This window comes from Stegastes partitus, unplaced genomic scaffold (genome assembly GCF_000690725.1).
Source record: "Stegastes partitus isolate 25-593 unplaced genomic scaffold, Stegastes_partitus-1.0.2 Scaffold128, whole genome shotgun sequence".
NCBI lineage: Eukaryota > Metazoa > Chordata > Actinopteri > Pomacentridae > Stegastes > Stegastes partitus.
This window is the reverse complement of record NW_007577859.1, coordinates 12,017-40,004: the sequence shown is the minus strand read 5'-3', so window position 1 is coordinate 40,004 and position 27,988 is coordinate 12,017. Positions and strand designations below refer to the sequence as shown.

The 27,988-nt window shown below is 40.4% G+C and overlaps 4 protein-coding genes across 4 annotated transcripts; 2 read left to right on the top strand and 2 right to left on the bottom strand.

Moving 5' to 3' along the window:
- Positions 1 to 784: 784 nt before the first annotated feature.
- On the bottom strand, positions 785 to 7,699 carry LOC103354971 (trypsin). Its single transcript, XM_008278595.1, has 5 exons — positions 7,556 to 7,699; positions 5,975 to 6,134; positions 3,240 to 3,381; positions 2,347 to 2,613; positions 785 to 955 (listed from the first exon to the last, which is right to left on the bottom strand). Exons 1-5 carry the CDS (start codon positions 7,611 to 7,613, stop codon positions 785 to 787), a joined length of 798 nt encoding a protein of 265 aa, XP_008276817.1. The 5' UTR covers positions 7,614 to 7,699.
- Positions 7,700 to 11,419: 3,720 nt separating this feature from the next.
- Positions 11,420 to 14,756, top strand: LOC103354996 (anionic trypsin-1-like). The gene is made up of 5 exons (XM_008278630.1): positions 11,420 to 11,483; positions 11,645 to 11,795; positions 12,005 to 12,146; positions 13,735 to 13,992; positions 14,604 to 14,756. The coding sequence occupies exons 1-5, from the start codon at positions 11,420 to 11,422 to the stop codon at positions 14,754 to 14,756; spliced, it is 768 nt and encodes a 255-aa protein (XP_008276852.1).
- Positions 14,757 to 15,426: 670 nt separating this feature from the next.
- cdab (cytidine deaminase b) lies at positions 15,427 to 18,108 on the top strand. The gene is made up of 4 exons (XM_008278590.1): positions 15,427 to 15,658; positions 16,682 to 16,793; positions 17,223 to 17,280; positions 17,579 to 18,108. The coding sequence occupies exons 1-4, from the start codon at positions 15,469 to 15,471 to the stop codon at positions 17,717 to 17,719; spliced, it is 501 nt and encodes a 166-aa protein (XP_008276812.1). The 5' UTR covers positions 15,427 to 15,468; the 3' UTR covers positions 17,720 to 18,108.
- Positions 18,066 to 27,850, bottom strand: LOC103354970 (dnaJ homolog subfamily C member 16-like). The gene is made up of 15 exons (XM_008278591.1): positions 27,412 to 27,850; positions 27,164 to 27,230; positions 26,846 to 26,991; positions 26,204 to 26,379; positions 24,599 to 24,783; positions 24,278 to 24,382; positions 23,711 to 23,869; positions 23,461 to 23,591; positions 22,977 to 23,154; positions 22,624 to 22,806; positions 22,390 to 22,466; positions 22,044 to 22,124; positions 21,433 to 21,522; positions 19,838 to 20,008; positions 18,066 to 19,629 (listed from the first exon to the last, which is right to left on the bottom strand). Exons 1-15 carry the CDS (start codon positions 27,597 to 27,599, stop codon positions 19,140 to 19,142), a joined length of 2,427 nt encoding a protein of 808 aa, XP_008276813.1. The 5' UTR covers positions 27,600 to 27,850; the 3' UTR covers positions 18,066 to 19,139.
- Between the last annotated feature and the right edge of the window lie 138 nt (positions 27,851 to 27,988).

The window sequence follows — 27,988 nt, the reverse complement described above, 5'->3', positions numbered from 1 at the left end:
CTCAAGACATCAGCCAGGAAGCTGAAGCTTGGGCACGAATGGGTCTTCCAAATGGACAATGAAAACTGTTAAGCTAAAAGTCTGCAAGTTTGTTTGAAAATGTTGCATACATTTAGTTGTTTTACCTTAATTTAAATTGAAAATCAGAGTATCATGTTTGTACCTGCCAGTGGAATTGGCAATCAGCCCAAGTGAGTTGGAAAATAATATCTTGTGATCTTCTCCATCAGGTCTGTGTAGGTGTGGTTTGATAAGTTTTTGGTGACGGCGGCTTCAAAAAATAATACAAATGACTCCATGGCCTTGTTGAAATGTTGATAAATCTTGATATGTTAGCCTGGAAGTTTCTAACTGTCACTTTTTCCAACTGAGCCCTTCTAAATTTTGTCAGAAAATGTAGTTTACACACAACCCCACGGCTAAAAGTGAGACCAAAAATGATTCTAAATGTTCATCACTTATCACTGACACAAGAACAAACTTTCTCTAAACTGCAATATTTATTTCCATAAAAGCATAATTACATGTACAGGAGGTATAGAAAATGCATACTGTAGTGAATCTTATTATAGTGGGCAATTTTTACACCTAAGTACTTTCAGAATATGAGATACTTTATAGTTATATTGGTGTTCAAACATTATCAGAATAATCAGAGCAATGTTTCAGAGGAAACACTGCATGTTTTCAAGAAAATCACCCCTGATGTGTGCCAGCTTACATATTTTCAAGGGGACGATTTTCTTTTCGGCACAAATGGCTACTTTCAGCATCATGACCTTGCTCAGTATTTGGAACAGCGTAGGAATGATCCATAGATGGTTTGATCTATCCACCGGCGGAATTTGGACACAGCCGTGTACACGCCAGGAAACTTAGCATCACCGCAGCCGTTGCCCCAGGAAACCACGCCATAGACCCGTCCTCCGCACACCAGCGGTCCGCCAGAGTCTCCCTGCGAAGGACAGGACCACACCCTCTTCTCAGTTACCATGTCACAAAGAGTCTCACAATAAAAGCTTTAAGTTTCACATAATGTTGCCGTAAAGCTGCTTTAATGTTCCTGATTGCTGTTACAGGATACACTAAATTATACAAAGAGTCTGAACGGCAGGGCCTCAGAGGCAACTATTTCAGTAAGCATCCCCTACTCCTGGATGCCTCTGCCATGTAACATTAGTTGTGTGTTGTGTAAAAACTAATAACATCGAAGAACATTACTGTCAAAGCCAAACAACACCCTTTTCACAGAATTAAACAATTCAAAGACACGGAGTCCTCACAGAATAAGGCATTGTTACAGAGATTTCCTGACAAAAAAAAAAAAGCACATTTGCTGTCACATATGGAACATGCCTGTTAGATTTACAGTGTGAATTGCAGTTATGTAATAATCCACATGGTTTTGTGTGTAAGTGACACCAGTGGAACACTATTTCATTACATGTGAACCTTTTTACATGTACAAAAAGCATATAGAAAATAGGTAGGTCTCACGTTTCATATGTGACGTATTCACATGTGGCTTTTTAAAACGTTTTTTCTATAAGGATTACATCATTGAGGCACATTAGCAGAGATGTGGGGAGGTCTACATTCTCATTAGGAAAGGCCCAGTTTAATGTTGTTTTGTTTCATAATATCAAATCACAATCTCTTGGAATTGTTCATCATAATCACTTGAAAAAGCCAACACACAAAGTTGCCGTTAAATATAGCACTTTTTAATTTCGTCATTCACTTCTTTACTCAAGGCAGAATATAGCCTACTGGTATGTCACACATTGAATTTCATGTAATTTTCCTCTCACACCAAAGGCTGGGCACAAACTCTTTTATGTTACAACCAAGTCAGTGTGTTGTTGTTATTGTTGTGCTGTTGTGGATGAGTTTACCTCAAAATTACAGCCTGGGTTTCAGTGCCGGTGCTATTTTAGGGTTGCTTCTCTATCTCCTCTGCAACTATCCTGACTAATGTAATTCTTGAGGATGGACTGCCACGTTTGCTTAATAAAAGCTTCCAGCAAAACCAACACTGACATGATTAACTGTATCCTCACTCCGTCAGGGGGATGAGTTTCTCAAAACTAAGTTATTGTTTTGCTCTAATGTGAGATGATGAAGCAGGGATAAGTTTGTGCTATTCGATATACGTCGAAAACCAAGGATGGTATCTTGGGGAATGTATTATTTCAAAATGGATTTTAATTTCTTTTCGGAGATCAAATTCAAATGATCTCGCTCGTCACAATGGGCACAACTGGACAGCCGTTACGTAACTTACCTTGCAGCTGAAACTTTTCTGAGATAACTGTGCGTAAGCAAAGATATATTTGTCCTCTGTACCTTGCATGCATCTTTTCCTCCAGCCCTGTAGCCGGCACAGATCATGTTTGCCGTGATGTTCCCGTTGAAGGAGTCGCTGCTGTTGCACCTTGCAGTTGAAACAATGGGCACCGTGACTGTCCGGAGTGTGACGGGAACCTGGCTTCCACCCAGACTATTGTACCCCCACCCAGACACCCGACACACGTGGCCTTCAAGCACGCCTGTCCCCTGCCTAGGAAGAGGCACCAGCGACACGAATCTGTTCAGGACCATGGGGGCTCGCAACTGGACAGAAAAGCAGAGAACAGTAGGGTAAAAAATATGCAGTACAATTGCATATTTAACCCTACTCAGGACTTTTGGGGTCTTTTGGACCCCAGGCCATTTGGTTTAGGTGACAGGTATTGTTTTTTAATTTTTGAGATTTTTTAAAAATACAACAAGAAGGACATTTTTGATGCATTTGGAACCAAAACTACATCAACTTCTCAGAACATTTATTTAACATAGTATAAAAGTCTATAATGAATACCAATAAATATTTTGCGCATATTCTTTCTTGGGATCCAGTAGACCCCGAAAGACCTTCTACGTATGGCAACATGAAAGTCCTAAATAGGGTTAATCATTACCAAAATATACAATACCTTCTTATTAATTAACATTGAACCAACTGAGAATAATCTGTTCTATTTTAAATCACTGTTTGCTTTCCCAGCCTTCAAACACTGCAATCAGCTGAGTTTCTAGCAACAGAAGGGAACTATTTTTAGCAAAACATGCTACCTGGCCAGTACCAAACAGCAGACAGGCAAAACGATATTATATTATTGTTACATTAAATGGTACTATTGAACTATCATAAGACAAGATTACAGTATGAATAAATCTCTGTATTGTTTCGGCCATACCTTGATGAGCATGATGTCAGCGTTGTTGGTGCTCCTGTTGTACAGTGGATGGGTGACTAGCCTGTGGGGTTTAGCATACTGCTCAGTGCCCTCGAAGATATTTACTTTGTAGTCACCTGCCACTATCATCATCTGCTCTGCCCTAAAAGACAATGTGTTACCATTTTACATAACGTTCAGCACCAAATAAAGCACAAATAGCAGATTTGGTCATTGGTAATAACTTCCAAAAGAGGAGATCAGCACAGGACTTGTTTTCAACACCATAAAATGGTAAAGATCCTCGTTTTCTCTTTGAGAAAACAGTTTTTGTAGTTTACTGAATAACTGCATGACACACACGAGGAATTATGACCAGCTCACAAAGTCACAGAACACAGTGTGCACAAGAGTTGACCGTGACCACCGTGAACTGTTTGTCTGCCAGGGAACAATGGCTCACTGTGAGCAGGCAGGGCTGGGACAGTACAACAGAAATATGGCCATTTTCCTGGTTCCAGACAAGATCACACTTCACTGTCTCCCTCTCTCTCACTCACACACACACACTGATGATGCGCCAAGGTCAGCTGACTCAAGCGCATCTGTGTGCTGTTTGACTTCCAAAGGCCCGTATGGAGGTTTACTTTGTGTCGTGATGAAGCGGCACCGTTTTGACGTTACCTACCCGTAGCAAAATGAATGTTTGCTTTTAGGCATCTGTTGGGACCATCTGCTCACAATATATAAATCATGCCAAGTTAGCTTCCATACAGTGACTTCTAGTCCACTGAAAGCTGGCAGAACAATGTCACTGAATGTGCAAGTAATTCAGAAACAGTTTAATCTTTCCCTTGAGCAAAGTTTTGGCACAACTGTCAGGTCATGTTTTACATTCATGAGGGAGGTATTCAGGTAAACAGCTTTTATTCTTAGTTGATGACAGTTCTTTTTTTTTTTTTACCTAATAAAATTAAAGACTGTAAAACAAGAGACGGTAGTGATTTGATCCCACCACTGTTTGTAGTCTTGTAACGAGGGTCAGTGTTGTAGCCACTTTGGATTGAATACAAAGACCTTACCAGATAGGAATCAATAGCCACATTGTCAATTTAAGTAAGAATTTAATCTTAGGTATGTTGTTTTCATTTATAAAGTAGTGTTGTTTAACCACACCCAAACTCAGGTCCAAACCAATCAAATCAACATTTATCTCTGCCCATATCTGACATTTAAACCAATCACATTCAGCAATGAACCCAAAGTGCGTATACAAGATGGACATAAAGACCGCTATGACACCCATACCACAGAAGAGGAGAAGAAAGCCAGGTGAGATGCATGGCCAGTGACAAGCTTATATGCACAGCCTGCATCATTAAGTCAGACTCATATAAAATGTACATAACCACCGACATGTCACCCATTGGTTGATGGACTAAGGTTTGAAGGGTTGTGGTTTGAAGCAGTAAGTTTGGCCTTCGGTCATTGCCATCTTTTGAAACCAGACATAATGAGCAAAGAGCAGCTCTGACTGTGAACTCGTGGACAGTATGAACTTACAGTAGCAACCTGTTGGTCACTAGTTAGCCCTGTTGTAAAACATACTGTGTTTTGTCATCTTTTCCTTTCTAAACGGTACCATAAATTACTAAATGACCATAATGATGTACTGAAGTAGACTTGAAACCAAAGATTCAGATCACAAGCACATTATGAAAATGTTTACCGCGGTAACAATTCAAGTGAGAAGTAGCATCATTTTCTCAAAGACTTCGATACAATGGCCTGCTGGCCAGAAAGAATGCAGGCGTAAGGTCCTTTGGCGTTGTCGTCCATCTTTTACACAGTTTATGGCCTGCCCTGTTCTGCAGGCTGCAGCCAGATTTGCTTGGATAATTTATTTACTTTACTGTTTAACCTCCCAGTTACTCGCTTTATAATTTTGTGATGATAAGCGCATAAATGTAGATTTATCCTTTACAATTCTTTTTAAGGTAGTTATGCAGAAAGTAGCTCTTATTTATGTAATCTGTGTGTTTATGTGTGGCTATGTGGAAACAAACTTGCTTGTAAAGGTTAGATGTAGAAGTGTTCCCCACAATTTCTGAAACATTCACACCTACTTCACGCCATGATTGGAGGTGAGAAAGTAAGCAGTACCTCTTTCTATAGCTCTCTTATTAAAGTAGTTACACAACTGTTTGTATTACTTTTGCCTTCCAGTGTGGTACATACACTGGAAAACTAGTTCTTTAGCAGCATAACCTGGGACATAGTTTATCTGGTCTGTATGCTAACATTTTCTAACTAAATTCCAAAAAAAAAGAAATTGTTATGTTATTAACTTTGCATGTATTTTGTGATAAACCAAATGTTGGACCAATAAAAATGTTGACATTGTCTGACAATTTCACTAGAATTAGGTTTTGATTGATACATAAAGGACTGGATGAAATGTCATTGCAATCCAGATGCTAAAGAAGCCAAAGGACAAAGCTTTATGGAAAACTCATGTAATAATGAAAAACCCCTTGGACATGCCTCATCAGCACAGACTGACCGATCAACTACGGCAAACGGCACATGTGGATGTGTCCTTTACAGATGTTTTTCGTGTAGTTATGCTGGGAGTAAACTGTCAAACATTTGCAACATTGCTAACATAGAAACAACGAAAATGGGGTTTGGGAAGTTTTCCGTCACCAACAACAGCACAGTTATAGTTATTTTTGACGGCTATTAAACATTCTTACCCGATGTTACAGTGGGCTGCAGTCAGCACCCAGTACCTGTGAACTAAAGATCCACCACAGAAGTGTTGGCCGCTGGTGCTCTGCAGTGACACGATGTATTTGATGGAGTTTGGTGCAGCGGCGTGACCACCTACTATGCGTGCCTGCATGAGCGCACGGCCTGTGTGGAAAAACAAACATTGGCATGACAAGGACAGAACATGAGGTGTATGTGTGTTGTTAATTTGTCTGAGAAGATTCACAGGAAATCCTTCCCTCCTCGTCAACTCATCATCTGATAATCTTTTTGAGCTGTGACTGACTAGTGGGAGGGAGATGACAGTGATGAAGAGCAGACTTCAAAACTGCTTTCACCAAAACAAACTTTCCCTACTGAAGAAAAATCATGTCACATTCAATATTTAAAAACTGAATTTCCTCTATGCTGCTTTCATCTGAACTGCTAATTACTCATCCTGCATGTATAGTAATAGCTCCCAAGGTATGGATATCAGCCACACTTAAAACCTTCAGTAAGAAGAAGAGAAACATAAAAATTGAGGCCCTCTAATCCCCCACCCCGACCCCATTCCCAAGCCCTCTGACCCAGCCTTGCAGTTTGAGGATTTCTGTCACTTGGGAGGCCACTGCGTAATGAAGGTAATGCAATATAGCCTGACCTTCAAGTGTCACCACCTCACTTTGGGTTCTGAAACATTAGAGTGGGGACTCTTTCTTCCTGCCTTGTGCAACAGCTCAGCTACTGTACACTGGCCTCAGGCTGCACAGTCGGAGATGTGATACGAACAGTGAGGACTGTTTCCTGCAAACATCTACCACTGTGGATGGAAATAAGTCTGATTTTTTGATTAACACAGTTGAGGATTAATCACAACCTGAAATGTTGATGCTGCAAATTGAAGGAAAGCAATTTAAAGGAACAGTTGACCTTTTTTTTTTGTTGAGATTCTGATGAAGCTAATTGCATTCTAATGCAGCAGCAAACCAATATCCTACACTTGATTTGGTAAATATGAGGGTAGAACCCAGACTTGGAGAGCTTAGGTGAGCACGTAGATGGTGAAACACTGGAAACAGTTCAGTTTATCTGGGGTTGTGAAAATTCTACCAGCAGACACTCCAGTATGAAGTCTATCACAATAAAAAAGTACGACATATGAGTCTCAGTAAAATGCAGAATTATTACTTTTCATTTTGTTTTTTGTGCAGATTGAAGGAATGAGAATTAACATGCTAAGTGACATCCAGAGATGCTAGTAAATAGGTGGAATTTGTTCCCTTTTAGCACAGACTGACTAACTGTTTCATCCTATATCCACTCTTCATACAAATCTAGCCAGACGCTGGTGGTCGAATCACGGTGCTATCAGTCCTCTCATCTAACCATCAATAAACGTATTCCCCAAATTCTCCTTGAAAAATGTGTTGTCTTTTTAAATTAGGAAACAGTGATGTTTAAATTTAAAATACATGCCTGAGACAAAGTTAGCTCTAAATGCTGGGATGCTGTTGATTAGCAAAGAATCAAACAACTTAAATAAAACATATTTTGTAGCAAAACTTTAAAAAGTATGTACTCACTGTGGACTGTCATAAGATCGAGGAGCGCACAACACAAACACAAAAGCAGGTTCATCATAGCGGAGGAGGTTTGAGGCCGTTATCTCACAGCAGCAGCTGAACCAGACAACCGGTGTCCTCTGCTCCTGTGTGCTGGCCCAGCCTGGTCACTCATTCCTCCGTGGAAACAGTGGGAGTTGGTCACATCAACATTTATCCTCAAGTTTCGTCTGTAAAAAAAAAAAAAAAGTTCTTAATTTCATTGTTCATCGTGCAGCAGCAGGGTCCAACACTGTGGCATTGATTGAGGAGGAAAGAGAGAGGAGAGAGCAACAAAGTTCACATTGAGAAAGTATCTCCTGTCAGAACTCTTTCTTCAGACCCTGCTGACTTGTCGAAAGGCCTTACATTGTTGCCATGGCAACACGGGGTGCTGTGCAGAGCAGGTTCATCTATACTGTATCAGCACGCTCTGTCTGTGTCATCATCCCGGCTTATCGCTGTTGAAATGTCTGAATGGCCTACTGTGCGTATATTTGTGTGTGTTGCACGGCTTTGTTTTGTAGCTGTGGGGGGGATTCACGTCCGAGTCAAGATAACAAGGAAGTGTTCTGTGCACAAGTGTTTCTCTGTGTATGAATATGAGTCATCAGTCATCACTGAATCGGTGTCAGAAATGATAATAACACATTATTATCAGTCCTTTGAAGATGATGATAATAATCATCAGCAGCCTTCTGGCAAGTCAGCATCATCCACAGCATGACGGGAGAATCTCGCCTGACCTCCTCTTGTCCCACATTTACAGCGTGCTGAATAATTGATGCTTCACCCAGCAGAATGGGAGAGTCGGCTTAGTGTGGCCTCCCGCTGTCAGGTGTTTCCTGGGCTGACGCTAACCCGACATAGCCTACAGTAATGTCTTCTTCCATTTCAACAGCAACAACCAAGCAAGGATGATTCAAGCAATTATTGTCTTAATATTGCAAACATTTAACCAGATAATCGTCTTTACAATGGTAATTTGAAGCCCTTTATAAAGGGTCAGTTCAACCAAATAACAACAAACTCACTCACACACTGCGGGCATCTGGTAATGCAGTGAAAGTTGATCTTATTTGAACAGACTATTTCCGCAAGATAAAATGGAAATTCATTGCATAGCAGTGAAATGAGACTTTTAAAACACAACTTTTCTTAGGCCCTATGAAAACTGTAAATAATAGGATGTGTTATCCAGACAAATGGAAGCACATGTTGCTGGAAGAGTACAATTCACATGCTGCGTAGCTTTATTTACCTTTTGCTTATATTATATTTATATCTTTTACATTGTGTGTCTGTTTCGTGCCTTGATTTTAGCTTAACTGGTATATTCATTAAAGAGATATGCATATTCACTTTCTTCAGGCGAGGTAGATGAGACAACTGATACCACTCTCACACTGGTCTGTTACCTCATGACTCCAGGGAGTCACTGTTCCCAGCCGACAAATGCTCTCCAGGAAGCCATTGCGCGTCGTTTTTATATTGGTTTTAATGAGGTCTTCTTGACACAGTGTGGATACAGATATTAAATCCGTAGACAAATAGACACATTCAGTCTTTTTCCATCAACACAAAAGTCTACACTGGGGAAAACAAGTCTCTGTGTAGCGACATGTGCTGCTCTCAGACTCACCGCTGAGATAACTGCGTTTTATGCAAGGCCTCGACCTCACTGTCGCTGTCATGAACACACACACACACACACACACACACACACACACACACACACACACACACACACACAAAGGCATCCTGTTTGTCACATTAACTTTGCACCTGAGGGACAGCAGAGCACGCTATCACCTTTCACCCTCACAGTTGGAATGACACCTTGGGGAATGTGGACTGTATAGAGGCTATGACTTACAAACCAAACGCCCCCATGTGTGGGAACTCAGAATGGAAAAAAAAACAAAAAAAAAAAACTGCTGGGAACCTAAATACAAATGACACCTGGGAAGATGAAAAAAGCTGGGAGGGGAGTGGAAGTATACTGGAGACAGAACTTAGACCACAGTGTATCCCTGCTGGATCACACTTATCAACACAGAGCAGCCTTTGCACTAATTTAACACTGTTTTTCCCCCCATAAACACGACTGTTTTATATTGACCATGAGTCAGCTTGAGGGGAAAACAGAAGCACAGAAAGACACTCCAAGCCACTTTTGCTCTCAGCTTCTTCCGATCCCGCTGGCTGGTCAAAAGGCCTTGCATTGTTTCTGACTGTTCGAGTAAAGAATGGATGCTGTTATGTCCTGCCACATCTCAGGTTGATGGTGTGCTAGAGGGCAAATATACATCAGACATCATGCTACAGACTCGTGCTTTTGTCCTGTCTCTGGAACATCAGTGGATGTACCAACAACGTGTCTGTCAAGTATCATTTCCACTGCTTGTTGGGTTTCATCTCCGTCAGGCTTCACTTTGTCTCCTCTGCTGGACAATAGACCAAAGTTGTGAGAACAAAGCCTCTAGAGAGAAAGGCGTAATAAAGGAGAAGGCTGGGTTTTAGTTTTTTTTTTGTGCTAGGTCAGACTCTCCTTTCCATGTGGAGAGAGAGAGACATTTAGATAAATGGCGGATCATGGTTGGGAATAATAAGAGTGATAGTCATGGGTATGGTATAAAAGAGGCCCAACAGCTCCCAAACTTGTCTTTGTATGAGAAGATTGTGTTAGAGTGGGAGGGCGAGTGTGTGGATGCTGAACTGATTCTTAATTGACTCTTGATAAGGTGAGGCCGCTTTGTATACTATGATATACATTTACATATTATAGCTCATTAGCTGTGGGGCTGGGGAATAAGGGCAGTCTGCCAACTGTTTATGTAATAGAAAAGTTTTATCAGGATTCTTTTTCTTTTTCTTCTCATTCAGACTTTTAACTAGTTAGAAAACCCTTTACTGTAAAGATGCAATGCAATGAAAAGAATGCTTCCCAATGTTTATGCTTATTTTTAACTATTCATTGTAATTATAATCTGCTCATCAAACATGATCTTAGTTGCAGAAGCTCATATCTGAATATGCACCAAATGCTGAGACATTATGCTTTAATGCTACAGAAGATGAGAAATGTGTCGGGTGCAGCCGTTTTGCAGTGATTGCAAATCTCAGCTCTGTTTGTTATCCATCCTGAGCCTGTTTTGAACCTGTATAATTGACTAATATGACCAAAAGGGTTAAATGCTAACATTTAAATGTATCTTATATCTAAAGGCATGTTAATGGTTAAAAAAAAAAAAAAGTATTGTAAGAAGATTCCTGGCCACTCTAAAGAAGCAAAATTAAGACTCATTAGACATTTAGTGAACAGTAATAGTTGCACCTACAGCACTAATTTATCCAGAAGTCTAAAGAAAACACTCAGTTGTACAGTGGTGAATATATTTATGGTATTAAAATGATCTTCCATGTGAATTAGTTTGAGCTATTTTAGTTAATCATACAAGACATCTTTAAACCAACTGGTGGTGTAGCTTGCTGTTGTGTTGTTGTTATGTTATGTTTTTAATGTTTTTATTTTATTTTATTTTGTATTTCAGACATGTCACAGTATAATAAAGACAAAAAGGAGAATATAAAACATAAAAAAAGAAAAACAAACAAACAAGCAATAACCAGAACCTAAAATATTGTCTGAAGATGAAGTTAAATTTATAAACTCTTACCCACTACATTTCTTTATATTACGTACGTATGTAAACATAAGGGTAGTAGAATGCATGGATTTATTAAGTCTTTCTTTCCTGCTATACGGGACATTTTCTACCATGATAAGACCTGTGACACTGACTATCTTGATTATTTTTTTATGATGTTTTTTCAGTAGTGACTATGATGAATCTGGCTCCATCGTGCCACTTCTTACTGTTCTTCCTGCTTGTTGTTTTCCTGACAGGTGAGATACAATGGCATTGACTGCAGACAATACAATCACACGAAGTCTTTTGAATACTGACTTTTTGACAGAATAAGAAGCCATCTTTCTTTTATGAACAGGTTCTTTGACATAATCCTCTCTGTATCTGGGTATATAACCTCCTCCTCCTCTGCACTCAGGTGTGTACGGGAAGCGAATCGTCGGGGGTGGAGTGGTACCACCTTACTCCATCAAGTATCAAGCCTCCCTCTGGTTCGCCAACTCCCACTTCTGTGGAGGCACCCTCATCCGCCCACAGTGGGTGGTGTCTGCTGCCCACTGCTGGAGGCCGTAAGTTCCTGCAGTGCTACACCACATTTTTGCTGCACTTCCACTGAAGCCAATGGAGCACGTTGCATTCAAGTCTCAAAGCTGTAAACTAAAAAGAATATTTGGGTTTTTTTTGTTTCAAATGTCGTAATTAGTTGAGCAGCAAACAGTGATAGATTGTCTGATCAATAGTGAAAAACCTTAAATATCTTGGCTCTGTGCTGTTGTAGGAGTCGCATGTTAAAAGTGGTCCTGAGTGAGCACAGCATCGTCAGGGAGGAGGGCTATGAGCAGATATTTAACGTCTCCTTGGTCATCAAACACCACGATTACAGTTACTGGACGCTTGACAATGATATCATGCTGATAAAGGTAAGGAACCGTGTGGAATGTGACAAAGGGTTGTGTTTTGAGGAAGGTAATAAGTAAATCTTATGATTTTGGTTGAGTGGATTACAGGCACTAGTTAGGTTCCAGACACTGATAAATCCTGCTGTATAGCTCAGTGGCAGACTATGAAAAATGTGATGAAAAAAGAGCAACAAACTGTACCAGATGTGTACAGCGATGTGACAATATTCACATTTGAAAACGAAGACTGTCAAATTTCACCTTTGCGCTTCTCCTCAAAGGCCTGCGTGTTATATTGTGATCTACGGAATTCATTAAATGTGAAAGTGACACACAAATCAATGATCGAGGAGCATATGTATGTGCCTTTTATTTAGCCGTTCCTGTTGGTAGTTGCACCTTTTTTTCTAACTCTACGCCCTGAGTTTCTGTTTAAAATTTGTGTTCATAAACACCAAGCTGAGGTGACCCATACTGACATCATCAGGGTTACTTCCACAGCACCCATGACTAGATGTTCCTGAGTAAAACTATCGGAGTGTTCTTTCAACATTAGTCATTTAGAGACTCGCTGCTTTTAATGTTCAGAGGAACTGTTCCAGTGCACTGCAACAATTTTGCAACTGTGACACAACTTCCTGGTTGGTTTAATCAACCTGTGCGAGATGACACAAACTTTTTCCCATTTATTTAGTAAGCTACCATTTTGTTTTTTGGGGGTTTTTTTTCTTATCTTTGGCCTTTATGGTCTTGTTTGATTCACAGTGTGCACTGCCCAATTGCATAAACAGCTGAGTAGATCATTTATAAATGCAATAACTGATAACACTGTAACAATTTACTGTGTAATCTTGTTGAATCAGGCAACAACAACTCAAATACTGAAAGAAAACAAGACTGTGAGTTGTAGCGGTAAATCACCTATGCAGCTAACTAGTGCCAAACTAGTCCTTTATGACTGTGTTGTTGTGCTCCATACATGACTGACAATGAGTTTCTCTTTATTCAACATTTACAGCCACTTTTTGAGTTTCTTAAAACTACTCAGCTTCCCCTCAGTATTAGAAAGAACCTTTTGCATTATTCTATCTGAGTTTTTCAAGATTCTCCAAAAGCTTTTTCATAATCTTACTGTCCCTCTGTATTTCTGATTCCATATTACAACTTTGAAATACTTCACTTTCATTATTACTTCAGCAGTTCTGCAGATTATCCCAGTTGTTACATAACTTCATTTTTGTTTGCCAGTACTAGAGTATGGAGTAAAATTCTTCCTTTTCTCTAAATACCCAGCTGATACTAGCTCATTCCCATAGTCTTGCAAAACGTATATTTAATTTTTTTTAAAAACAACAAAAAAACAAGTAAACAAACAAACAAAAAAAGTTCAATATTGTGAACAGAACATGCATAGCGTATGGAACCCCTGAGTGGCCATAGAGGGAAAAAAAAGTAAAATATCTTGTGGCCACGAGATAGAAACTCGTGGTCACGCATTTTTATCTCATGGCCACGAGTTAAAATATCTTGTGGCCACTCAGGGGGCTCCGTACCTTCAGCACCAGGTTTTTATGATGACTGACTGAGGGCTATGTTCTGTGTGGGTCAGTTGGAGCGTCCAGCTATCATCAGTGCCCTCGTCGAGCCGATATCTTTGCCAGACCTGAACTCACCCCCGCCGAGAGACTTCACACTGTGTACAGTCAGCGGCTGGGGCGTAACCTGGGCCTACGGGCGTAGACTGTCACCTGAGCTGAAGTCTGTGGATGTGGAGCTCTTCTCCAACTGCTGGAACTTCTACTCCTTCAGGGTCACGAGAAACATGATCTGTGCTGGCTCTTTTCTTGGAGGGAGAGACTCCTGTCAGGTGAGCCCCAAAATCTGGGAGGGAGACATTTCTTTTGCCTCTCACAGATAATGAAACACGTCCAGGTGATGCAGTAAGATCAAGGTTAAATATAAATCTTGCACTTAAGTGGGAAAAAACAGTTCAACCGAGTTATTCATTTTAATACGCTGCATTAGTTTATTTATTTTTGGCAACACGGGAACAATGTGAACAAGCTGGTGACGTACTATCAGCTTATGTAGTTGGCCAATGTAAGCAAACAGTAGCAGCAATGTTTACTTGGAGTTATGTTTCTGACCACCTGACAAATAAAAGTCCAAAATACACTTTTCATCTTACGTTTTCATCTTCACCCTGACGTGCGAGCTGTCAACCTAAGTGCAGACGTCGCTTTAGGTACCGTTCCGATTGAAACACTGGCCAGTTGAGCAGTCGTAGTAACTGAAGCTCCCCAAACAGCACACTTATGTGGAAGCATGTGCATTCATCGAGTTTCTCCTCTCATTTATTTAAGTTTTTCCTCCAATATATCACCCAGCCATATCTTAAATCTTTCAATTTTAGATTAAAATGTGTCACACTGCCTTAACAAACCCTCTGAAAATGTTTTGTTGCTTTTCACTCCTCAGGGTGATTCGGGAGGACCTCTCGTCTGTAACAATAAATTTGAAGGCATCGTGTCTTGGGGCGTCAGCTGTGCCATTCCTTACTACCCCGGAGTCTACACCAAAGTCAGAAACTACCTCTCATGGATCAACCTTGTCATCGAGAGCAGCCAATGAGACTCTTCATGACTGGTTCGTAGAAGACTCGACTGCGATGAATATTTGAATGGATCCTAATGGACCCAATGGATTTAATGTTTTGTTTCGTCTTTTATATAGAACTTTTATATAAACACAAATGTATTTGCTAAAATTAAATTGCTTGGATTTGACACCACTGAGTGTGAATGTGCAGTCTGTGAACTTACACCTCGCACTCACAATCTTCTTCCTCCCACTGATTGAATATCACCAAAAGATATTCTTAAAACAAACAAACAAAAAACCAACAGTCTGTTGTGTTTGTTTGACTAAATTTACCTTTAATTTTATAGTTATCAGACACAGTTTTTTTAAAAAGTTATGTTAAAAATATCACCAATTCTGGATCACATTAACATCCGGCATCATTTTATTCTTTGAAATCCTTCGTTTCTCCACTGGTCAAACAGAAACAAGCTGTGTAACAGACAAGGATCATAATTGATGAAGTACATTTTTCATTGTTTGTTAATGTTTGATGTCACACCTGCACAAAACTGCTCATGGATAGCGACAACAACAAAAACCACCACCCGCTTCCTGCCTGACTGCATGTTGACATCCTCGCGAGTGATTGGCTGTGACTGCACCCTCTCCCCTTCCCCTCTGTCCCATTCACATTTAAAGCTGAGCCACAACAGACTCATTCACAGACTCAGAAACAACTTTACAAACCTCAGGAGCAAGTATGGACAGAGTCAAGTCTAGCAGCAGGGAGGTGATGCATGTTAAGGACCCTGGCTCCAGACACTTGTCCCAAGAAACAGTCCAGACACTGATTCATCAGTCTCAGGAGGCAAAGAAGCAAGCCTACTGTCCTTACAGCAAATTCAGAGTGGGAGCCGCTCTCCTGACACATGACAACTGTGTGTTTACAGGTGAGTTACACGTGAAACTTTGTTTCTTGTTGATTGAAAAGAGTTTTAGGAAAATAATTAGACTTCTTGGGAATATGTCCAAAAAAGAAAAAAAAAAAAAGACAGTTAAAGTGTAAAGTGGAGAAGACACGAGAGCACCAGTATTATGTAACTTGTACTGGAGTCAAGTCTATTCTTGCTCTATTGCTGTTTGAAAAAATTACATATGTTAGAGAATTTCATTAGTATGATGAAAGTCTCAAATTACAGCACAGGAAAATTGTACAGTGACTTGATCTGAGTTTTATTTTGATACATTAAGTCAGGGGTGTCCAATCCTGGTCCTCGAGAGCCCCTATCCAGCATGTTTTAGATGTTTTAGATGTTTTAGATGTTTTAGATTCACATGATCAGGATCGTTATCAGGCTTCTGCAGAAGCTTGATAACGATCCTGATCATGTGAATCCGGTGTGCTGGAAGAGAGAAACATCTAAAACATGCCGGATAGGGGCTCTCGAGGACCAGGATTGGACACCCTGCATTAAGTTAATAATTACCCGAGAGTTCGAATCACTGCACTAAAGGTTTATGTTTAACATGTTGCTTTGCAGCTAACCATCATTAAATCCTCACCAAAATTATTATTATTTTTTTTATTCCCGTTGACTGAATCAAATCGCATTTCTCCGGAGGGACAAATCTTGCCTTTCCCGTGAGTTAAGGTGACCTTTTGTCACGGCATCAGTTGCGTCAACAGCACTGTATACACTGGCAGGGATGTCAGATCACTGTCAACAGAAAAGCAAAGACACAACTGCTGTCGCTGTACAAAGCGAGGCAAGTCACGTGTCCCTCAGCAGAAATGCCTGGGGGGGACAAACAGCTAGCAAACAGCTGAGTGCAAAGACCTATTGAGCAACTATTTGGTTTGGCCAGAGGAAGTAAATATGCAGCCCCTTGAAAAGGCGAAAAGGCCTCTTTTTTTTGCAGCACATACAAAATTCTACGTATTTATCCCATGTCTGTACTTGTGTCTCCGGCAGGTTGCAATGTGGAAAATGCATGCAACAATCTTGGAGTGTGCGCTGAAAGGACTGCCATCTCAAAGGCTGTGTCAGAAGGCTACAGAAGTTTCAAGGCTATTGCAATTGCCAGGTAACATGTGCTTCTCACACTGCAATCTGAAAAGTTTTCCGTATTTCTTAAGACGCCGGCATCCATCCCGGCCTTGCACAGTCAACACTTACCAAACCATGACTCACTTCACATTACGTTCCTTCTTGCACGTAAAACTTAATCAAACTGATTCAGGGCAGGGTTTCTGTCAAGCAGCAATCAACTGACTGTACCTAAATAAGCAGCAGCACTTATGGCCTTTCTATTACCCTCTTGGGATGATAACTGTATTAGCTTTGAAAGAAAACTGAATGGAACAGATCGTACACAGACGAAAAGGGATTTGTTTCTAACTTTGACATATATTTCCCCAGATGTAATAAATATGAGCTGCACCAGCAAGTGACTGTTTGCTTCTTCAAGTCTTTTGTTTTCTCTGCTACATTCTTCCTCATATGTTCTTTGCAGTGACCTGAAAGACCATTTTATCTCCCCATGTGGTGGCTGCAGGCAGGTCATGAGAGAGGTATTATCTCTGCTTGTCTTGCTTTAGTAGTTTATTTTTTTTTTATTACTTTCAAGTGAATATAGTCTCCATCTCTCTGTTACGGAGAGTGTAATTATTTATTTTTTTTAACTGGACTTAGTCACTCCAAGAAACAGGTGGTAAGCAATATTTACACAGTTTTGTACTTGCCTGGGTAACACATTAGTAGGTGCTAGTTTCCTATTAACAAGAAGCTCCGAGTCTGACGCTTCAATATCCCATGTGCTGTCTCAGTGTGAGAGTTTAACTACTGTAATCAGTTTCTTTCTTTTCACAGTTTGGGTCCAATTGGGACGTGTACCTATCAAAGCCTGATGGTTTGTACAGGAAGATGACTGTGGACGAGCTGCTGCCCGTCTCCTTCGGCCCCGAAGACATGTCCATGGAAAAAGTGTTTGACATTCCTAACGAGTACTGAGCCCGCGTACTAGTACAAAAACACATACAAGTGTTAGCTGTTTGAATCGCCTCGACACATACTGTGTTTCATGTACATGCTGAGCAGAAGTTTATATTTATGGTAAATATTTGTTCCTGTGTTATCTACTAATTGTTAACAGTGTCATGTTTAAATTGATTTTATCTACATTGAAATTTTAATAAATGCAAAGTCTGGTAAATTAATTGTAAAGATTCATTAGTGAGCTATTTATGTACTTTATCATGCTCAATGCTGTTTATGTAGATTTACAAAACAAGAAAAAAGAAATGTATTAGTTTAAAGAAGCGTGTGGGGAAAAATGACAAAATATCAACGCCAGTCATACTTATCCACACATTTTAATAAATAAACAGCTTTAAAAAGGAGTTTCTTTTAATAGTCACATTTCATTTCTTACAGTTAGATTTGGACATAAAGGAAATTCAAAAGGACACACAAGAAAAAAAAAAATATTACTTTGAGTTGCAGTATACTGCAAACTGTGAAGCAGCACATTATTAAATTAAAGGGAGAGGGGATACAACAGAGGAGGTGAAACATAAAAAATGCCAGTGTCAATTTACTACTCATTTATTAGTGATTTTTGGTCTACTAATTCCATGCATTAGCATTTGCTGTGGTTTACAGTATAATATCGGATTTATTGTTTTTTCCCTGATTCGGAAAACTGCAGAGAATTTAAAAAAAGAGAAAAGGTCAAAATCTGCCCCAATCGAGAAGTTATAAACAAGGCAAAAAGGCATAGTTCGATTTCTAAGTACCACTCACTTATAATCCTAAACATCAAACTGTATAGACGGCTGTCAATTGTAAAGATGTGTTCAGGCTTGAAGCTAGATGCTTTATGTGGTTTAAAGTATGAAGTAGAGCAAAAATAGCAACAAAACATGATGGTTTTCCCATGCTCTATGACGTCACCTAATGAATGCATAGAGACAGCAGTTAAAGGAGAGGATAATAACACATGGGCCTGGTGTTAATTTGAGGTGCTCACACATTGATGGCACACAGAGCTAACAACAGCCAAACAGCCGACGTCTGTGCCATGATGCATACCGACTCTACGTGGATGTTAATGTGGACAAATAAAGCAATATGAAAATTTGCATTATGCAATCGCAACACTCTTTTGAAAGGTGTAGTTTGTTGCTAACAACACCCACCACCTGAGTGTGTGTATGTGTTGACTTCTCTAAATAATCAATATCCATCTGCTCCACACTAACGGTTAAAATAGGACATTCTGTAAACGGGCTGCAACAGTTCAGTGGCAACCTAAACTGCGAAAGAATACCTAAATAGTTATTTGAAAACTGCAACATCGCTCTGCAGCTTTCGTGCTAAATTATTTAAGCAGGAGGCAAGACCGCAAAGTGTAACTTTTCTTACTTTGACCTCAGCTCTCTGTGAAGGAGTTGTTGGCGGTATCGTCAAGTGCGGGCCATGCAGGGACCTGTAATCTGGGCAGGGTCCCCTCCATTAGCCTCTCCATCCACAGTCCCAGCCTGTCAAGCTTGTGATGAACTTCTATGTGAGTGGCCCTGCTGGAGCCTCTCTTGGATCCGGCCCTGTCCTCCCTGGAATGGGATCGGGATCGAGAGTGGGAGCTAGACCTGGACCTGGAGCGGGACTTTCTCCTGTCAGAGGTGGATGAGGTCTCAGATGATGAGTCGTTGGGGTCGTCTCCTGTGAAGACGGGTCTAAAGATGCAGAAATATTTCTTGTAGCCGTTGAGGGCCAGGACATGGCCAGAGTAGTCTGAAGACTCCTCGTCGTCATCCGAATGGCTCTCACTCCATGCAGCGTCACTGGCTGAGCGAAGGAGCGATGGCATCCAGTGGCGGTGCTTATCAGCGTTGAGGAAGGAGAAGTGGAGGGTCTGAGTTCTGTGGGTAAGAAGCCAAGAGGGTTAGCATTGATGCGTGGAAATAAATGCCATCAGGGGATCGTAGTAGACCATATAAACACTAAAGCACTTAATATTTCTCCATGACTCAGGTCGATATTTATATTACATGCAAAAAGGCTTTCTTTTAAAATATGTACAAATAAATAAACAATAAAACATGCACAATGCTATACGTTGAGACTTACCCAGAGAAAGAGAAAACCTCCTTGGCAAATTTCCTGAGCAAAGCATTCTTGGAAACATTGGTGAGCACCAGTACAACATTGATGTGGCCAGGCCTCAGCTTCACCAGGTTACTTATGTATGTGATGTCTGTCAGCTCTGTCACTTCCACAAAGTCTTTCTTTGGAGGACGGCTGCATGGACCGATGAGAAAGACAGAGGGATGCAAATTTAATAGGAGCACAGAAAAGTGTCAATTATGTTTGTGTGATTCTGAATCCTGTCCATAACAGCTACACAGACAATGTCCCATGTCAAGAATTTAGTCAAAAAACAGCTGACACATTTTCTCAAATGTCCATCTCAGTGTCAAAGTGGATATACAATAGACCCACAAAGTGAAACTGCTTACAAATTTGCAAAATGTTTAATATATATAAACTAGATATATCGGCGACCACATCGGTATTGGCCAACATTAGTGTTTTTTCCGATATATTGGTATCGGACCAATGAACAAATTTAGCCGATGTGAAAAACCGATGATTTTCTAACATTAGCACCTTCGTCTCTACATTTGATATTGCTGCTATTTCACAGATGTTTTTACTTAAACAGTCCTGGACTTGAACGTTAAATATGTTAAAACATGTTTAAATACGTCTTACTTTTGTTATGCAGTAAAGAAGACTATGTGGTCTAATTTGGTATGGGCTTCTTTTGAACAGTTTTAACATTCTCAGTGTTTAGTGATGCTAATTTTTCAGTGTGAACAAAAATGAATATCGACATCGGTAATATCGGTTATCGCCGATATCAGAAATCTTAATATCAAATATCGGTATCGGCCAGAAATTTTTATATCATGCATCACTAATATAAACCAATATAATATGATCTGTCTACAGTCGCATCATTTGTAAATCAGTGGGGTGACTAACTTGTACGCCTCGGGATTGCCGGTAACATCAAGAAACAAACAATTAAACTAACCAACAAAAGGTTTCAAACAAATCATTTATATGCACACAGAGGACATGTACGGAAAATATGTGCGACGCTTATTGTATCTGCAGGTTGGGTCAGACGTGTGCCAAAAGGCAACTAAGACCTCATGAGTCTAAAATATCACATAAAAGAGCAAAAGTAATACAAAGACGTGGTGAAAAATTCAAAATCTAAGCTTTACAGCAAAGCAGCATGCATCAGCCAGTTGTAAAGAATCGTGGTCAGTTGGAGGCCAATTGGTTTTTTGGAAAACCTTTGATATGCTTCTGTACTATTTTTTCTTTTTTTTAGATATGTTTGGGCTGCATTGGTCTGAGAAAATATGAATTCATAAACAGTACACTATTGGGTTCTGTTTAATTACCAATCAAACCAACAATCCCCACATCTTTCTGTAAGTTAGATACACTACCACTGAACTACAAAACGTGTTGTAAAAAACATCATTTAGACAGCCATTTTCAGTATCCAGTAACCACACTGTTAGTATCTCCCCTCTACGGTGGAGCAAAATGTCCATGTGAGACAGGTTTTGGCTGCTGATCTGTTAAAATCCTTTGGTCAAAGAATTCTGTTTCCATCTTGTGTTTGTATAATGTTACTGCATTACCTCGAGGTACTTGTTCTGTTTGATGCATCATTCTCAGTTTGTGTTTGCTCCTTTGGCTTCGGTTGTCGGGGTTTGCTCTCACCTGGCTCACTGAAAATACGCCAAAGAAAGGAATCATTAGTTTGGACACCAAAAGCTCTGATTTCACTTTGGGACAATGCTATGCAGCCAGTGTTTGGCTTCAGTGGAGAGAATAATCAGGTAACATTTTTAAAGACCGATAAACGCTACACAACAAATTTCCATTGTAGATATAGATGGTATGATTAAGTTTAAGAAGTTTTTAAAAAAATAAATAAAATAAATTGAAAATAAATTCTATGCTCCTCAGCACAGCCATAAAGTCATTAGCAATTCAGCAGATGAACAGTCTAATAACAAACTGCACAAAAGACAAATGTTTGAATTCTCTCTGCCTCTAGCTGTGATTGTGCTTTTTCCATAGAGGTGACCAGACTTTATACTGCAGCAAAAAATTAGCCCACAGTGAGTTAAAATAAAACAGGAGCACAGGCGCTACTTGAGGTTTAGAGGGTTTAAGTCGTTTTAGGTCAAATGTTTAGGCATTTGATGAAAATGAATGTGCTGGAAAACTGTCACGGCTCTCTCACCTGAATGCCTGAATGATGACAGTGCCAAAAAGAATGAAGAGAGCTGAGAAGATCAAGGACAGGATGGGCATCATCTCTCGCCTTGAAGAAATAAATAACACTCGTTGTTATTGAAAGATGCACAAGAAAATATAAAGCACAGCTTGTAGTCTTCATGTTGCCATCACACCTGTGATGGGACACGTTAGGTAAGTACGTACACAGCCTCCACAAAGTACACTTTGATCTTAATGCAGAAGCATGATTCAGCTTTTGATTTGATTTCAAAAATAACAGCAAAAAGCATTGCATGATTCTCTCTCTATGCATGAAATTCTGCAGGCTTCCTGGGTGAGTATTGTCTTACCAGTTTGAGTAGAGAAGGTCATCATAGATTTGAATGATATAATCATAAGCAGCATTCATCCACTGAATAATAAAAATCTGGTGAGGGGATCAAAAAGACAGAAAAAACAGTGATGTTAGTTCAAAAAACATTGCAGTTCAAACAAGCTCACCCTCAGACGACTGTGTCCGTGTCAGTGCAGAACCAGCATAGCAGTCTGAAAGCTTTGCTGAGTGTGTGTCTGCTGCGACTTACAGGGGCCATCTCGTTGTTGAGCTCTGGCAAGGTGGCATCTGAGGTCAGATAGGTGGGATCTTTCTGAAGGAGCTCCAGCTGCTCGTGGAGGCGATACTTGTCTTCTTCGCTGCCGTTCCAGCCTCCACTCACAGAGCGGTACAGGACCTTACCAGCCTGGCTCCGCCTCTCCAGAATCACCACCTGTCAGTGTTATTAAAGAGCCCTTTTACTGTAAACCGAGGCGCTGCAGGATCTTACAGCACATATCCGTAATCTGACACAGAAAAAATCTGATACAACCTCCACTTCTGTGCATTCTGGTTTTAAAAGTTTGTTTCACTGATCATGCTGTGCATGTTTTGACCCCTGACCTGAGATGAGAGTGCAGCCTGGTTGAGGAGCAGCGCCTGACAGAGAGGCTGCTGGTGACGCTGGTAGACGTATGCAAACCGTAGCACCTCTTTTTTATTAGTTGTGGCAAAGTCCAGGAAGGCCTTATTTCCTGGAAGGAAGGCTTGGTCCTCCCCTGTGATTAGCAGCACACAGTACCTGCAAACCGATCACCGTCAATTCACCTGCTGCAGCGGTCTTGCATAACTAAACAACACAACAATTCACTGGGACATCCAAAATAATGCTTGTCCAACTATTCTGTTTGGATTTCAGCTTCTTACAGTTGTTATATGCTCTTAAAAGTCAAATTCAACATCTGTTAGACTGCATTCAGCGTATTTTCCTTTTATATGACTTGAGCAGAAGTGGATAAAAAGAGGGAGAGGCAAGGAGGAGTTTAATTTAGGGAAAATATTAAGTACAGGACCATTAGCTACCAAAACTTCTCACAAAATGTCTTACTTCCTCCGTCGGTGGAACTGCTTTACGGGACATAGCTCATCAAAAAGCTGCTGGCTGACCAATCGTGGCACCTGCAGGAACTTGTTGTTGGACACAAACTCGTCCATGATTTGTCTTTTCATCCCTCTGGCCTAAGGGAGAGATATATGAAGGGGTGTGAAGGAGTTATATCTAGCCAGAATTTTCTCACCTAACAGGAGAGAACGTTTGATTAGTATCATAATAATGCAGCAGGTTTTGCAGGGTGTACCTGAATGATGTCAACAGGCTTCTCTGTGTCCTCCTTAAACAGCAGCATGGTGGGAGCGTACGTGTTTATGTTGAACTGCCGCAGGAGGCGACTGTTGTGTGTCTCGCCCTGGTCCACGAAGCCGAAGCGCACATAATTTCTGAAGGCGAATGCTGTTAACTGGAGAGTGAAGTGGGAAGATGAGAGCCCTCCAAAAGCAAATACAATAAAGAAGAGTTCATGGCAAAAATGATAGCTGCTTTTATTATGTCATCACTGTAAGTCTCAAATCGCTCTAACCATCTACGGTGCACAATATATTCATTGAAACTGTGCGATTCAGTGTAATAAAGGAGGACATATAAATGCATTAGCAAAATAAAAAAAACAGCAGAAAGAGCTGCTCAAACAGATGCCTCTGTAGTTGCAGTCGGAGTCTCATTTATTTGCTCTCGTGTCCTAGGGCAAAAAAGTCCTCAGCTCCAGATCTGTGAATATAAACTATCTCTCTGTTTACTACTGAAATATTTATTCTAATTAGTGCCCCAACTGCTTGAGTTCATGCATGTATATCTGTGCATGTCTTACCTTGTAGAGCAGGGGAACAACAGGAACTTGGTCAAACAAGAGAAGACTGGGTTTATTTTCACCATGCCAGCTATCGAGAAAAGCCAGGTAGTTGTTATCGGTGATCTGGAAAAACAATAAAAAATTGTTTTAAAAAAGTGTCGTCCTGTTAAATAAGACTACAGTCTGCTATCTGAAGAGCAATGTTATCAACCACTGCAATCCAGTGTGTAAACAGGTCACCATAATCACATTTACAATTTATAAGCTCTTACCAGTCCCTAAAATCAACTAATGATAGCACACATGTAGCAGTGATATATTTATGTCAGCTGTGGTTACCTTCTCCACCAGTTTCTGAGGCAGCAGGTCTTCAACAAACTGTCGCAGGTGCTCCCGAACTACAGCCTGGTGGAAGAAGGTCACCCTTCCGTTCACAAGCCCAATGATGGAGGGAACACGGTGAGCACCCAGCTGGTTGGCAAGGCGACGCTCATAGCCCAGGTCCACGATGCCAATGCCCACACCTGGTTTAACAATAACAGTAGCCTGCTATCAGACCTGGCACAGTGGAGTAAAGCACAGCCTCTCTTGCAAAATGTAAAAAATACACCCTAAAACAGAATTGGTAGAATCGTGCAATTGCAGTAATTTCAGAGGATAAACGTTCCAACAAACACAGAGAGCTGTCTTCCAAAGATGGATATCAGAATGTGCATGTGGAAGAAAATATGGCTAAAGTTCACAATGCTCCCATTTAGATTAAGAAGGGAATTAGGTGATATAAGTGAATGATATTTTAGGGGGAATTCTCACTTTTATTAAACAGCCACTGTGAAGCTCTAAAGACGAGACTCTTGAAGTCTCTAAGAGGAACCACTCCACGCTGTGGGATTTTTACTTGAGTCTTTGAAATCAGTGAGCAACTGCCTGATGACAGCGTTCATAAAAGATGCATAGATCTGTTTTTAGTGTCTTAAAGGATCCTGTGTATTCTCACCACTGTAAAAACCACAGCAATAGAAAAAAATAAACCAGAGCCTGGCTTTGAAAATTATTAGAAAAAGCAGCATTGAAACAAGTTTTCTTCTTTTGATTTGAACACTCTGCATTTGAGATGTGCTAAATATCCCACTTAAAGCTAAACTTATCAATATTTCATTTGAGCAGTGGGTCATATTACTTGTTGCAAAGACAAGGTGCTGCTCAGAATGACAAATCCAGAAAAATCACCACCTGACTCTCTTCTAAGCAGCAGCTCAGCATCTTTTAGATGTTTTTTTTTTTGGTTTTAAAGTCTGTAAGTGTAGTGTTTTAGTTCACACTCATTAACTTCTACTTCCTGTCACATCAGGCAGCTGTTTTCTGTGTAAAAAGCTCTAAAGACACAATTAGCTACTGACCGCAGACAAACTTAACAAATAATCAGTATTGTGGAGGATTTAGCATGTTAGAGTGCAGTTATGACTGTTGAAGAGTTTTGCTAGAAAATGACCAAAAAAGTAAAAAGAAAATGACCAAAAAAGTAATTAATGCTAAAACAATAAATTCAAGAAAACAGTTCAGGCATAGTAAAGTGCAAGGAGGTTTATGAATAAGCAGGAAATGTTATGAGAGCACTGAATGATCACAGGGTCGCAGTACTTTTAATTAGCAGGAATAACTTATCAACAACTCATCTCCGGTGTCAGAAAACAATTGCATAGGGTTGAATTCCTTCCTTGGCTTTACACTTTGTTCTAAGGAACTAAGAAGAACAAATAAAGCCTGATCAATAATTAAAAAAAAAAAAAAAAAAAAAAGTCTGGCTCTCTGTAAAGCATCTCTACAGTTAGTTAGGTCTCTCCTAATGACCTGCAACTGTGCAAACACCAACCTTACGTGGTGATGCTGTTAGGAAAACTAGCCTGGGAGTGTGTATGAGACTTTAAGTGAAAACAGTCTCACCCAGAGGCTCCAGTTCCTGCACCGTCTCCTTCCACACAGGCTCAATATGGATACATGCAAAGCACCACTCAGAGGTCACTTTGATCAGGTAGGGTCTCTTGTGGCTGTCTGGAAGGACATCACTGTTAAACTGTGCGTGGTGAAGCATGTACTTGCTGTCTGCAAAGTCCCTGGACCTGGAGGAGGATTGGAAGCAGAGTACAGAGTGTTTTTAGTTTACAGGCTCCAATCAGGACATGGTCTGAGACAAAACTGCCTAAACTGTAATCTTTTGTCTGTGTTGGTGTTCATACTGGGTAGAGGTAGAGATTGTCCTCAAAAACAACGTAGCAAAAAGGATAACAAGAACAGCACTGTTTCATAGAGGATCAAGTGTTTGCTTGTCCACATGTGTCAAAAAAGCAAAACATTTTCAAGGAATGCACTTATTTTTTCACATGACTGTCACTATTGCACTGCATATATTGTATGTTTTGGTTCTACTACCATGAGTGTCAGGGTCCAAAAGCAAACATAAGGAAGAGTCCATATTATACCACATACTATGGGCAACAAACAGCAAAATTCTGAGAAAAACATATTCATGACAACATTTATTTGGGATGAGATTCAGAAGAAGAGGCCTGTTTGAACATAAGCTACCTGGGGAAATGGAAAAAAGACTCATCAAAGTAGAAACTGTTGTGAAAGCTGCGGAAACCGTGATGCTGCGAGTGTCCGAAGGGCTGGTTTTCATCCATCTGCCCATAGCGGTCAAAGTTGGACCTTCGCTCCTCGTTGGACAGAATCTGTGCACGAAAGAGAATGAAAGGAAGAATGAAGAGGATTTTTATATTAATGTTAGAATCTGAGGAAGGGATCATGATAGAGAAAGTGAAACTGATCATAAGGAAGGGAAAGTTGTCAGCTCATTTTACATGAAATACAGCAGATAATCTATTGTGATGCATTTTCACTCACCTCGTAGGACTTAGAAATCTTGATGAACATGTCCTCAGCTTTCGGGTCCTTGTTCTTATCTGGGTGCCTAAAAAAAAAGCCAATGGGTGACATCATAAATCACCATTAGGTTCACGTAGGGTTTAGTAAGGTTCTCTGTGTCACATTTTTTGAATTAGACCAGCTTGTGATGGGTTAAGTGATAAACCAGCAGCAGTTCAGGGGTCAGATGTGCGCTGCTAACTGACTGGGGCTGCTCAGTAACTCACCATTCCCTGGCCAGGCTCTTGTATGCCCTTTTGATCTCTGCTTGACTGGCACTCCTGCTGACACCCAGGATTTTGTAGGGGTCATATTCAGAGGCTGATTCCGCCAAATGATTACTCAAAATGAGCAGAAAGATGGCGAGCAAAGCCGGACGTATCCGAGGATCTCTGTTGCTGCTCCGAACCGTCATCTTATGCTGCTGTCCTCGTCCAACGTTATCGTCGGTTAGCCAGCTACCGTGCTGTCCGGTAAACTAATGCTACACAGCTATCCGGTAACAGACGAATATCCCCAGCTACGAGCTTACATGGTCGGGTCTGTTAACGGCAACAATGCAAAGTTGGAGTACAGACGACATACTAGTGTTTTAATACGACGAGGCCATTATTTTTTCTAGCAAATGATGGACATTAGCAAACCATTGGTGTCACTCCAGCAGTGAAACACAGAGCTTCCGGTTGCATCTTTCAATATAAAATCCGCCAAAGCCCCCTTTTTTAAAATCCCTAAAGTACTGCAATTGTTAGAGGGATATAGTTCAAAAGAAATTTGCGGTTAATCAAAAATAATAAATGAAAT

What these genes read in the sequence shown, in the direction of transcription:
- LOC103354971 (XM_008278595.1), bottom strand. Translation starts at nt 7,613, where the DNA reads ATGATGAACCTGCTTTTGTGTTTGTGTTGTGCGCTCCTCGATCTTATG. An exon ending in CGATCTTATGACAGTCCACA is followed by an intron (nt 6,135 to 7,555) that starts GTGAGTACATAC and finishes TTTTCCACACAG; the next exon opens with GCCGTGCGCTCATGCAGGCA. An exon ending in GCAGCCCACTGTAACATCGG is followed by an intron (nt 3,382 to 5,974) that starts GTAAGAATGTTT and finishes ATTGTCTTTTAG; the next exon opens with GGCAGAGCAGATGATGATAG.
- LOC103354996 (XM_008278630.1), top strand. Translation starts at nt 11,420, where the DNA reads ATGATGAATCTGGCTCCATCGTGCCACTTCTTACTGTTCTTCCTGCTT. An exon ending in GCTTGTTGTTTTCCTGACAG is followed by an intron (nt 11,484 to 11,644) that starts GTGAGATACAAT and finishes CTCTGCACTCAG; the next exon opens with GTGTGTACGGGAAGCGAATC. An exon ending in GCTGCCCACTGCTGGAGGCC is followed by an intron (nt 11,796 to 12,004) that starts GTAAGTTCCTGC and finishes GTGCTGTTGTAG; the next exon opens with GAGTCGCATGTTAAAAGTGG.
- cdab (XM_008278590.1), top strand. Translation starts at nt 15,469, where the DNA reads ATGGACAGAGTCAAGTCTAGCAGCAGGGAGGTGATGCATGTTAAGGAC. An exon ending in TGACAACTGTGTGTTTACAG is followed by an intron (nt 15,659 to 16,681) that starts GTGAGTTACACG and finishes TGTCTCCGGCAG; the next exon opens with GTTGCAATGTGGAAAATGCA. An exon ending in AAGGCTATTGCAATTGCCAG is followed by an intron (nt 16,794 to 17,222) that starts GTAACATGTGCT and finishes TGTTCTTTGCAG; the next exon opens with TGACCTGAAAGACCATTTTA.
- LOC103354970 (XM_008278591.1), bottom strand. Translation starts at nt 27,599, where the DNA reads ATGACGGTTCGGAGCAGCAACAGAGATCCTCGGATACGTCCGGCTTTG. An exon ending in AGATTTCTAAGTCCTACGAG is followed by an intron (nt 26,992 to 27,163) that starts GTGAGTGAAAAT and finishes TTTCGTGCACAG; the next exon opens with ATTCTGTCCAACGAGGAGCG. An exon ending in GACCTTCTCTACTCAAACTG is followed by an intron (nt 22,125 to 22,389) that starts GTAAGACAATAC and finishes TATTTCTTCAAG; the next exon opens with GCGAGAGATGATGCCCATCC.